Source organism: Bos indicus, chromosome 11, assembly GCF_029378745.1.
Source record: "Bos indicus isolate NIAB-ARS_2022 breed Sahiwal x Tharparkar chromosome 11, NIAB-ARS_B.indTharparkar_mat_pri_1.0, whole genome shotgun sequence".
Classification (NCBI taxonomy): Eukaryota; Metazoa; Chordata; class Mammalia; order Artiodactyla; family Bovidae; genus Bos; species Bos indicus.
This window is the reverse complement of record NC_091770.1, coordinates 67,242,052-67,254,520: the sequence shown is the minus strand read 5'-3', so window position 1 is coordinate 67,254,520 and position 12,469 is coordinate 67,242,052. Positions and strand designations below refer to the sequence as shown.

Below are 12,469 nucleotides of genomic sequence, written 5' to 3'. Positions count from 1 at the left end.
ATGAAGATCATGGCATCCGGTCCCATCACTTCATGGCAAATAGATGGGGAAACAGTGACAGACTATTTTTTTTTTGGCTCCAAAATCACTGCAGATGGTGACTGCAGCCATGAAATTAAAAGACGCTTGCTCCTTGGAAGGAAAGTTATGACCAACCTAGACAGCATATTGAAAAGCAGAGACATTACTTTGTCAACAAAGGGCCATCTAGTCAAGGCTATGGTTTTTCCAGTAGTCATGTATGGATATGAGAGTTGGACTATAAAGAAAGCTGAGTGCCGAAGATTGATGCTTTTGAACTGTGGTGTTGGAGAAGACTCTATAGAATCCCTTGGACTGCAAGGAGATCCAACCAGTCCATCCTAAAGGAGATCAGTCCTGGGTGTTAATTGGAAGGACTGATTTTGAAGCTGAAACTCCAATGCTTTGGCCACCTGATGTGAAGAACTGACTCATTGGAAAAGACCCTAATGCTGGGAAAGATTGAGGGCAGGAGGAGAAGGGGACGACAGAGGATGAAATGGTTGGATGGCATCACCAACTCAATGGACATGGGTTTGGGTAGACTCTAGCAGTTGGTAATGGACAGGGAGGCCTGGCATGCTGCGGTCCCTGGGGTCACAAAGAGTTGGACACGACTGAGCGACTGGACTGAACTGAACTGAACTGAACTGAACTTCCTGGTGTCCTGTATCTATATCAGTACTGAGATCACAGCCTGAAGATCCCTCAGGCCTGGAGCCCTCACAGCTTTGCCTTCTGCTTAGATTTTGCATTCCCTTTTTGTTTCCTGTACCTGGGGGTTTTCCTCATTCCTTTGAGCAAGACCACATGTCACAATTTTTACATCATATTTTATGCATAATTTGGAACCACTGACCAGAAACAGGTCACCAAATTGTTTTAGATTCCTAAGTGGTTGATTTATTTTTAAGCAAAGGCAAGGAAAGCAGGATGGATATAGGTATTAACCTATGCTTTTTATTTTCTGGTTATATTTATCATCTAAAAATATATGTAAACAATTTCAACACTTTGGCATTAATATATCAGTGGTTTATTTCTTAGTGCAGTACATGTTAAAGGGAATTCATAGCCATTTAAAAAAAGTATATATATTTGCTCTATAGCTTTAATTTTTTTATTATCCATCCAAAGGCTTTGACAGTTATGTTAATATATCTCACTATAAATGTAATTTTTTTGTTATTTTTTACTTAACTATTTTTCTTCACATAATCTGCTACAAATAATACATTATTTCTTGAAGACTCCAAGGCTTATATAATAAAAACCATAGCTTCATTATTGGGCCTTCAATTAGTCATTTTTTGATTAATAAGGGAATTCTATTCTCTTTTTTGTTATAAAATGTAATGCAGTATTTAGGGAAAAATCTTGAAAGAGGAAATATATACTATAAAAATGAAAACGTAATATTTTAAAACATGATCTGGAAGTGGAAAAGGAGAATGGGAAAAATAAGAGAATCTGAATTTGTCTTATTTTATGGGGACAACTCAATAAGATACTTACATTCATAAAGTTGACAGAAAGATGAAGAATTGAATATGTTGCACTTTAAAATTTATCTTTTCTGTCCTCCGTAGTTTCTTACTTTACTGAATATAAATGAACAGATGAATTAATAAATACAATTTTTTAAAAAAATTTCAGTATCTCCCCCTTAGCTAGGATATTTTTAGTACCTGTTTGAGTTCAGGAGTGTTGGTTGTGGCATATAATATGGTTGAGTCACTGCCTTTCTCTTGTCCAAGCTGTCAGTGCTTGTGTTGAAAGCATAATGAGGTTTGTGGTTGAAGCTAAACCCAACAGCCTTTATTTCTTTTAAAATATGTATTAGGTGAACAGACTGTGCAGGTGTTTGCAAGTTTATATTAGGAAAGGAAAAGAAGCTAGTTTTCCAAGAAATAAAATTTTATGGAGAAGCTGGAAAATACGTGTTTAAAATGTCATTCTATAAATCCATCATAAAAAATTTGCATTTTTTTGTTATCTTAGTATAGAATCTCTGGGTAACCTTTCAAGCAACAGCAATGCCATACTCATGGCCATGCATCTTCAGAGAGGAGTTGGTTCTAAAGGCTTGCTTGTCTGGGAAGCCTTCTTTGGAAGGTGTTGATGTCTTTTGAATTTAATCCTCAGGAGTTTCTGATCTTAGATTTAAGATTAAGAGGAGAGAGGGAAGGTGGACTTGAACATCACAAATTAAAGGATGAAAAAAAAAAATGGAAAGATTCTGCAGAGGGTGCATGTCCAACTTTCACACTATGACAGGATACTTGAAAATGTTTTCAAAAAGCAAGTACTTTCTGGATACGTGAGGGCATTTCTAAGTATTAGGAAAAAATAACTGAATATTTCAAATCTTTGCAGTTTCTCCATATACAGGAATTCCAGATGTAAAGAAACCATTGCATATCTTTGTTTAAATATTCATATGGGTTTTGAGATGCTAAAGAGGGAAAAAGGCATACCCTTCAGTTCTTCCTTTTTAAAAACAGGATAGTAGCTACTCCACAATGCTAACAGGAGGACAAAACCAGTGTGAAAGGTCAATAAATGAGTATGCTCTCCATCTTCTTTGTCTTTCTACCTCCTAGGGCTGTTGTGGTAAAAAGATGTGAGGTATTTAATAGGTCCTAGCACTGTAGAAAATACAGTATATGATTGCTGTTTACTGCTGCAGATACTGAAACAGTAATTATCTGTGGGATGAATGCCAGATGTAAATAATAACAGGGACTCCTGGCCATCTGTCTTAACATAACCCATCTGCCCCCATCTTTCCTGGACAGTAATCTGAGTCACACATGTCTTTAACTTCCCTACTACAAATGTCTTGTGAATGTGCCAATGTTGTGATAATTCATTTTTCCCATGAAATACACTTAGTTTTACATCCACCTTTCTGTATCTCAGGTCAGGTATCTCCCTGATGAGATTTTTTTGGCTTTTGGTTTACTCAGAATTAATCAATTTGGAACACCTATTGTTTTCCTCTTTTTGTTTGGAGAGTCCTGGTATCTCACTAAGCTCCAATGTGGAGCTTTGTAAGCCCCAACCAGTCAGGGCCACCACTGCCACCTGAGAGTTTGGAACTTGGTACAGGTATGCTGGCGGACTGGGAAACAAGTACCCGCTGCCTCTCCTCATGGGAGCAAGGGGACCGCAGGGGCCAGTTATGCCCTTTGCTGGTGGCCTTTCTGGCAGGGAGGACCCTTCTCTGTAGTTTCCTGGGTGTGGCTTTTCGGGGAGATAGGCTGGGAGCTCCCCCTTCCCAGAAGCCAGCAGCAGAAACCCCCAAACTCCGCAAGAACTTACTGAGCGTGACTGACTCGTTGATCTTAAAGCTGCAGAGGACCCTGTCCACGTTGCGGGCGTGTCGGAAGCCATTCCCTCTCACGACTACTTGAAATGATTCTGAAACAAAGAATAATGACAAGACACCTTAATTGACTGCACAACGTTAACCTTACATTTCCCATCTGCCCTGATTTAGGGTACTTGTTAACTATTCATCAGGCTTAAAACATTCAAAAGCAGTTCAAGCTGGGAAACAGGAGCATCCATGCGGGAGCCTTTCACCACCTAATCACTACCTTCTCACTAGTTGTCCACAGGAAGGCACAGACTTCTTACTTTAAATTCCCACCTTGGCTTTGCCTTTACTGTTCGTCCTCCCTGGAGTGCCTCTCCCTCACCTGTGTCCTGCAAACCTTACCCATCTCTCAAGTCGTGGCAGTTTTAAAACCTGTGATGTCTGCTGCCAGCAGGCCTCTTGTATCTCTCTTATACATTGGATGCAGAGGAAAGGATTTCTTTAGAACTCAAGGTGCCTAGGGTTTTTGAAGACCACTGTCTTCTGGCATTCACAATCTGCCCTGAATAGTGCAGCATGTGACTAGGTATTGTTTGCCGTTGTCCTTTTGTGTTTTCTTCCACAGCTAGAAAAGCATTCCTTTGTGTTTAGAATTTGTTTGACAACAGTTTCAGCTCTCCTGTCTCTGCAGGGCACACAGTAGGAAAACGTAGTGTTAGGTGTGAGTAACTGTACTCACCAGAGAAGACAAGTCTTGTTTATGGGTGGCCAGGTGTCAAGCATTTCCCTTTTGAACTGACATAGGTCCTAGTGCGGTTAATGCTCTCTTCTCTCCAAATAGAAGAGCTAATATAGCTCACTGGCCTCTAGCCCTGCATGTTAATTTCATGTTGGCATAATTCATGCTGAATTAACACAATATATCTTCATAAAGTAAAAATAATGATCCTCTTACTAAAGGGAAAAAACAACTAATTAATTTATTAAATGTTTAGGAATATTTGCTTAAGTTTGATGGTAACTAATAGCCAATACTTCATTTTCTTTTACTTTTGTCATCCTTTTGTATATAAAAATTGGGGCATGGGATAATGCTGTGTGGCATTAAAAAAAAAGAAAAAGCCTAAAAGTTAGAAGTCAAAGTATAATATTTGTGAAAGTGGATTTGGCAGTGTAAAGTTTCAGATGGAGATTTTCATTGGAGGAAGAATGGAATTAAAGGACTAGCATAGGGGACTCTTCCAAACTTTAATAAATGGCATGAATATATGTCACCTTCATTCCCAGGAAACTCATTTAGGGGTCATGTTTGCCAAGAGAATAATAACTGATATCAATTGCTCCCTCTTTGTGTGCCAGACTCTGTACTAAGTGTTGTAAATGTCTGATGTCATTTAAACCTCACTACAGGGAGGTACAAATGAGAAAAACAAGCTTAGCGAGGTTAAATAGCTGGTCCCAGATCACACAGCTGGTAGTGAGGATTAGAACTGGAATCCAGGTCTGCCAGGTGTCAAGTGTCATGTGCTTAGAACTCAGCCATGCTCTTTACCATTATGCTAAAATGAATCCTCAATGTCTTGTGACATATGACTCATTTGGAGATTAACACTGTGATTTTTTTTAAAGCTTACTTTATTTTTATTTTGGGCAGGTTTGCCCGTTTTGCAGGTAAGTGGAGCTGGCCTGGCTGGGAGGCGGAGAACCCAAAGTAAAGGAAAGGAACCTAGAGGCACTAAGTGTGCCACAAGGAGAAACAAGTTAGCACAGAGTGCTGTTGAGAGCTATGAACGAACTTCACTGTAAGGAAACTGAATTGTAAATGACTTGCCCAAGATCAAGTAATCTGTAATTGGTGAGCAGCAAAACTGGGTACTAATATATGAGTATTCACTGCCTTAGTTTTGAACTATATTAAGGTCATGGGCACATGGCTTTTTCAGATCCAATTACCAGGCTACCTGATGCCAGCTATGACTGTTTTGAAACAATGCACGAAGAAGAATGCCAAATTCTCACTTTGTTCCTTATTACATACCCCAGACTGGGAGGCCCATCTATATGGTCCCCTCTGACTCCCCAGGGTGGGGGGCACTGGCCTGCTGTGTTCTTCCCTCAACCAGCTGAGGATTCAAGCCATCTTTCTAGTTCCTCCAAACTCTGTCTTTGTAATTTTTTATTTGGCTTCAGTGGCCAGAGAAAGCCAAGATTTTGGTGGTAACAAACAGGGGCTTATAGTCTGGGGATGTGATGAGGAACAAAGTAGTGAGAGTTTTCTGTCCTTCTCCTTCTTGTATTGTTTCAAAATACTCATAGCTGGCATCATGAAGACAGGTAATTAGTCTCTGTTAGCTCAGACAGTAAAGAGTCTGCCTGCAGTGTGGGAGACCTGGGTTTGATTCCTGAGCTGGGAAGATCCCCTGGAGAAGGGAATGGCTACCCACTCTAGTATTCTTGCCTGGAAAATCCCATGGACTGAGGAGCCTGGTAGGCTACAGTCCATGAGGTCACAAAGAGTCAGACACGACTGAGGGACTAATATTACTATCTCTGGTTGATTTTCCTGTGGCCTTCTTTTTGAAATGCAAAAAGCTACAAGGGGTGGTCTGCAAAGGGAGAGCTCAGGAAAGGTAAGCACCAGGTACAGGATGTAATTAGCATAGAGTTAAGGGGCAATACATGCAGGATGTAACTCATGCAGAATAATTTACAGAGTGTCAGGTTAGTTTGTGAAAAGCAAATCTAGTAACAGACTACAGATTAGGAATAGTTAAAAGTAAAACTAGGAGTGATCAACTCTTTCAGGTGTGTTTATATTTCTTCCCTGACCTGTTCACTGTTCTCTTTCTTTGTTCTCAGGAAAGGGAAAGAAAACAAAAACTAATTCCTCTATTTTCCTTTTCACTGCAACAGTATGAGTATTAAGAATTTAGATATGCATGTTGATACATAGATAGGATTGCTAAATTTAGAAGGATGAACTAAATAGTTTTCTTTATTTTTTTCTTTTTTAAAAAAGTTTATATTATTTTTAACACCAAAAACATTTTGCATTGGGGTATAGCCGATTAACAATGTTGTGACAGTTTCAGGTGAACAGCAAAGGGACTCAGCGTTTTCTTTCGATGCCTGCCTGGCATGTGATCGATGACACTGTCGGTTCAACAAGCATTCTGTTAAGTGCCTGGCATTGTGGAAGAATCTTATTGTACAATATCTTTTTATTCAGTTTAGCCTTTAGAAACTCATTTCTGTTTTTAGTTTGAATGCTAGACATCCAGAAATCTGCCATTGGATGTTTCTGCTGATTCAAAATGTTTTCTGCCTCACTGCTGGGCCTACTTCTCTTATTTCCTCAAAGATCAGTGGAAGGAGAGAAGATGCTGGAAATGTAGGCCATGTGCCAAGTTCTCTTCTCTTAAGGTCATATCCTAGCCTTAGCAGTGCTGCTGAGGGGTCCTCTGTAAGAGAGGATGTCTGTCTGGTTGGGCCTGGCACACCCTCAGGGTATTAGGAAGAAAGACATCAGGAATCCATGAACAGCCACAGTGGAAACCAAACAATTTAACCCCCAGGCCTGGGGAGCAGATGGAGGAAATGATGCTCTGGGAGGCACACCAGAGCAGAGGCCAGATGCCACCCTGCCTGGTACAGTTTCTGTGATAGGATGCACATTTGGTCTCCAGAACAGCCCAAATACTGACCCTGCAGCCTGACTGGAATGTCAGCCCTTCACACGTAGAGGTTATGTAACAAAACCTTTGTCAAGTGGATCTGCCAGCAAGTGAGACCAGGACACACCAGAACCAGGACATACTGATTGAATTACACTATTCACAAAGCCCTAAACCTACCTCTCACAATAAGTACATCTAAGGTTTTTTTTTTTTTTCAGTTCAGTTCAGTCTCTCAATCGTGTCCGACTCTTTGCGACTCCATGGACTGTAGCACGCCAGACCTCCCTGTCCATCACCAACTCCCAGAGTTTGCAACATGTATGTTGCGTTACAGCTCCTAGAAGAAGTGCTTAGAGATTGGAAAGCTTCAAGGAGGACTTTCTACCAGGCAATGATCTTTTACTCCATCTCTTTACATATTCTTTAAGTTAGCTTTAAGATATATATTTATTATGACTTTTTGTCACTTTATTCTCAATTATAATTTAAGCTTCCTGATGGGAGAGGCCATGATTTCTTTTTCTTTATAATTTTGGGCTGTGCCTAACCTAGGGCTGAGTCAGCATCAGTCTGCTGCTGCTGCTAAGTCGTGTCAGTTGTGTCTGACTCTGTGTGACCCCATAGACGGCAGCCCACCAGGCTCCCCCGTCCCTGGGATTCTCCAGGCAAGAACACTGGGAGAGGGTTGCCATTTCCTTCTCCAATTCATGAAAGGGAAAAGTGAAAGTGAAGTCGCTCCGTCGTGTCCGACTCCTAGCGACCCCATGGACTGCAGCCTACCAGGCTCCTCCATCCATGGGATTTTTCAGGCAAGAGTACTGGAGTGGGATGCCTTTGCCTTCTCCCAGTGTCAGTCTAAGCTCATTTAATGAATGGATAAATGACGTCTTGGGAGAGAAAGGGAATAAGGGAAGGAGAATGTGGTCATTTATTCAGGTACCAGTCAGATAAAAATCCTGTTTATTTTCTGAGGCTTAATAAGGTCATTGAATGAGAAGATGCCCAACATCATTAATTATTCAGTTCAGTTCAGTCTCTCAATCGTGTCCGACTCTTTGCGACTCCATGGACTGTAGCATGCCAAGCCTCCCTGTCCATCACCATCTCCCAGAGTTCACTCACACTCACATCCATCGAGTCGGTGATACCATCCAGCCATCTCATCCTCTGTCGTCCCCTTCTCCTCCTGCCCCCAATCCCTCCCAGCATCAGAGTCTTTTCCAATGAGTCAACTCTTCGCATGAGGTGGCCAAAGTACTAGAGTTTCAGCTTTAGCATCATTCCTTCCAAAGAACACCCAGGGCTGATCTCCTTTAGAACTCATTAGTTATTAGGGAAATATAAATCAAAATCCCTCCACACTCTCCAGAATGGCTGTAATAAAAGAGATGAACAATAACAACTGTTGGTGAAGAAATTAGACCCTCTGTACCTTGCTGGTGGGAATGTAAATTGGTGCAGTTGCTTTGTAAAATAGTTTGACACTTCCTCAAAAAGCTAAACCTAGAATTACTATATGACCCAGAAATTCTATCCCTAGGTATACACTCAAGAGACTTGAAAATGTATGTCTACACAAAAGCTTGTACATGAGTGTTCACAGTAGCATTATTCATAATAGCCAAAAGGTGGAAATAATGCAAGTATCCATCAAATGATGAATATGGTGTTCATACAATGGAATATTATTCATCCATATAAAGTAAGTTCTGACACATACTGTGATGTGGATGAATCTTGAAAATATCATGCCAAGTAAAAGAAGCCAGACACCCATTCCCTTTCATTTCCATATGAATAGCTCAGATTAGCAGATCCAGAAAGACAGAATATTGTCTGGCAGTTGCCAGGGCTGGAGAGAGGAAGAAATGGGGTGTGACTGCTTAAAGAGTAAGATTATGAATATATTCTGGAATTAGATAGTGGTTATAGCTGTACGACTTTGTGAGTATATCAAACATTACTGAATTGTGGAGGAAGCACAAGCTGCAATCAAGATTGATGGGAGAAATATCAATAACCTCAGATATGCAGATGACACCACCCTGATGGCAGAAATTGAAGAAGAACTAAAGAGCCTCTTGGTGAAAGTAGAAGAGGAGAGTGAAAAAGTTGGCTTAAAGCTCAACATTCAGAAAACTAAGATCATGGCATCCGGTCCCATTGGTGACAGTGACACAGTGACTGACACAGTGACACAGTGGCTGACTTTATTTTTCTGGGCTCCAAAATCACTGCAGATGGTGACTGCAGCCATGAAATTAAAAGATGCTTGCTCCCTGGAAGGAAAGTTATGACCAACCTAGATAGCATATTAAAAAGCAGAGACATTATTTTGCCAACAAAGGTCGTCTAGTCAAGGCTATGGTTTTTCCAGTAGTCATGCATGGATGTGAGAGTTGGACTATAAAAAAGCTGAGTGCCGAAGAATTGATGCTTTTGAACTGTGTTGTTGGAGAAGACTCTTGAGAGTCCCTTGGACTGTAAGGAGATCCAACCAGTCCATCCTAAAGGAGATCAGTCCTAGGTGTTTTTTGGAAGGACTGATGTTGAAGCTGAAACTCCAATACTTTGGCCACCTAATGCAGGAGCTGACTCATTGGAAAAGACCCTGATGCTGGGAAAGATTGAGGGCCAGAGGAGGACACAACAGAAGATGAGATGGTTGGATGGTATCACGGACACAATGGACATGGGTTTGGGTGGATTCTGGGAGTTGGTGATGGACAGGGAGTCCTGGCATGCTGCGGTTCATGGGGTTGCAAAGAGTCGGACACAACTGAGTGACTGAATTGAACTGAACTCTTTGAAAGGGTGAATTTCAGGATATGTGAATTATAGCTCAGTTTAAAAAAAGAAAACTGTTAAGGTCAGAGAATAGATTGATAAAGTTATTCTATTCCCTCCTTTTTCTTTTTTTTTTGAAAATATGGAACACATAGTTTTGTGATGACCTCAATAAAGATCCTTTTTCAATCACTGGATCTGAAAATGAGATATCTGTATATTCACCATTTGCTCTGGTCACCTAAGACTTTTGTTGTTATCACTAACAAAATTATTGTTAGTGATATTTCTATCTTGTGAGTTAGTTTTAATTTTCTCTCCTATTAAATGCTTATTGTGACATGTAACATCTAAAATATAATATAGAGCTGAATGTTTATTAAGTGCTTTCTGATGCCTAAATTACTCTGCTGCGTCGCTTCAGTCGTGTCCGACTCTTAGCGACCCTATGGACTGTAGCCCACCAGGCTCCTCCGTCCATGGGATTTTCCAGGCAAGAGTACTGGAGTGGGGTGCCATTGCATTCTCCTAGAAGATTCAAAAAAAATTTTTATAGCTATTTACTTTTTAGTGAGGTATAATTGATATACAAGTTGTATGTAAGGTGTATAACTGAAACATTTTGATACAGTTACACAATCATGGGGCAATACCACAATCAAGGTGGTAAACACACCCAGCAGCCTCAGAAGTTTCCATGTTCCCCTTCATAATCTCTTCTTCCAGTCCCTCCCCATACCATGCAACCACTGATCTGTTCTCTGTTGTTATAGGTTAGTTTGCATTCTCTAGAATTTTATGAAATGGAATCATATGGTAAGTATTTCTTTTTGGTCTGACTTCTTTATACTCAGCATAATTATTTTAAGACTCATCCATAATTACTTTGAGGTTTATGCATAGTCTATTCCTTTTTATTGCTGAGTATTATTCGTTGTATGAAAAACCACAGTTGTTTATCCATTCATGTGTTGATGAAAATTTGAGTTGTTCACAGGTTTTGGCTCTTAAAAATAGACCAGTTATAAACATCTGTGTACAAGTCTCTGTCAGAATATACATTTCTTCTTTTCTTGGGTGAATACCTAGGAGAACAATGGCTAGGTCATGTGGTAGGTGCATATTTAACGTTTTGAGAGACTGTTAGAACTGTTTTCCGAAGTAAGAGTACCATTTTACATTTCCACCTTCTAAGTGTGAGTATCCCTCCTTCAAATAGAAATATCTTTGAATGGAAAAGAAGACAAGCAGAGAATTAAACAACTGATTCAGAGGCGGTGCCTATGGGCCAGGCAGGAGCTTTTTGAAAGAAAATGAAGAGTGAAAGAAACAAAGCCACTTTTTGATTTTGCTTAAAAGTGTCTGGTTTAGGCTGCCTAAAAGTACCTTCCTTTGCACTCACTCGATCATTGTTTATTACAATGGGAAACAACAGAGTACAATAATACAATTGCTTCTCAAATGATGATGTGGGGAGCTGATGAAAACCTCCTTCCATTTCTGGAGGACAAAAGCTTCACATGAAGAGTAGCTGGCAAGTTGTATGCTTAATTCCAATTAGTTTCTTCCTGGAGTATTGCTTACATAGAACACTATGAGCTTTGACTGTGTGGATCACAATAAACTGTGGAAAATTCTGAAAGAGATGGGAATACCAGACCACCTCACCTGCCTCTTGAGAAACCTGTATGCAGGTCAGGAAGCAACAGTTAGAACTGGACATGGAACAACAGACTGGTTCCAAATAGGAAAAGGAGTACATCAAGGCTGTATATTGTCACCCTGCTTATTTAACTTATATGCAGAGTACATCATGAGAAACTCTGGGCTGGAGGAAGCACAAGCTGGAATCAAGATTGCCAGGAGAAATATCAATAAACTCAGATGTGCAGATGACACCACCCTTATGGCAGAAAGTGAAGAGGAACTAAAGAGCCTCTTGATTAAAGTGAAAGTGGAGAGTGAAAAAGTTGGCTTAAAGCTCAACATTCAGAAAACGAAGATCATGGCATCCGATCCCATCACTTCATGGCAAATAGATGGGGAAACAGTGGCTGACTTTATTTTTCTGGGCTCCAAAATCACTGCAGATGGTGACTGCAGCCATGAAATTAAAAGACGCTCCTTGGAAAGAAAGTTATGACCAACCTAGACAGCATATTAAAAAGCAGAGACATTACTTTGTCAACAAAGGTCCGTCTAGTCAAGGCTATGGTTTTTCCAGTGGTCATGTATGGATGTGAGAGCTGGACTATAAAGAAAGCTGAGTGCCGATGCTTTTGAACTGTGGTGTTGGAGAAGACTTTGAGAGTCCCTTGGACTGCAAGGAGATCCAACTAATCCATACTAAAGGAGATCCGTCCTGGCTGTTCATTGGAAGGACTGATGTTGAAGCTGAAACTCCAATACTTTGGCCACCTGATGCGAAAAGCTGACTCATTTGAAAAGACCCTGATGCTGGGAAAGATTGAGGGCAGGAGGAGAAGGGGACGACAGAGGATGAGATAGTTGGATGGCATCACTGACACAATGGACATGGGTTTGGGTGGACTCCGGGAGTTGGTGATGGACAAGGAGGCCTGGTGTGCTGCAGTTCATGGGGTTGCAAAGAGTTGGACATGACTGAGTGACTGAACTGAGCTATATACATCTGAGGCCGTCA

The 12,469-nt window shown here is 40.7% G+C and overlaps 1 protein-coding gene across 1 annotated transcript in view; it reads right to left on the bottom strand.

Moving 5' to 3' along the window:
• ANTXR1 (ANTXR cell adhesion molecule 1) overlaps positions 1-12,469 on the bottom strand; it is a 258,189-nt gene that overhangs the window by 160,337 nt on the left and 85,383 nt on the right. The window contains exon 10 of the mRNA XM_019970429.2: positions 3,346-3,444. Coding sequence (XP_019825988.1) covers positions 3,346-3,444 — 99 coding nt within the window. The remainder of the gene's footprint in view (positions 1-3,345; positions 3,445-12,469) is intronic.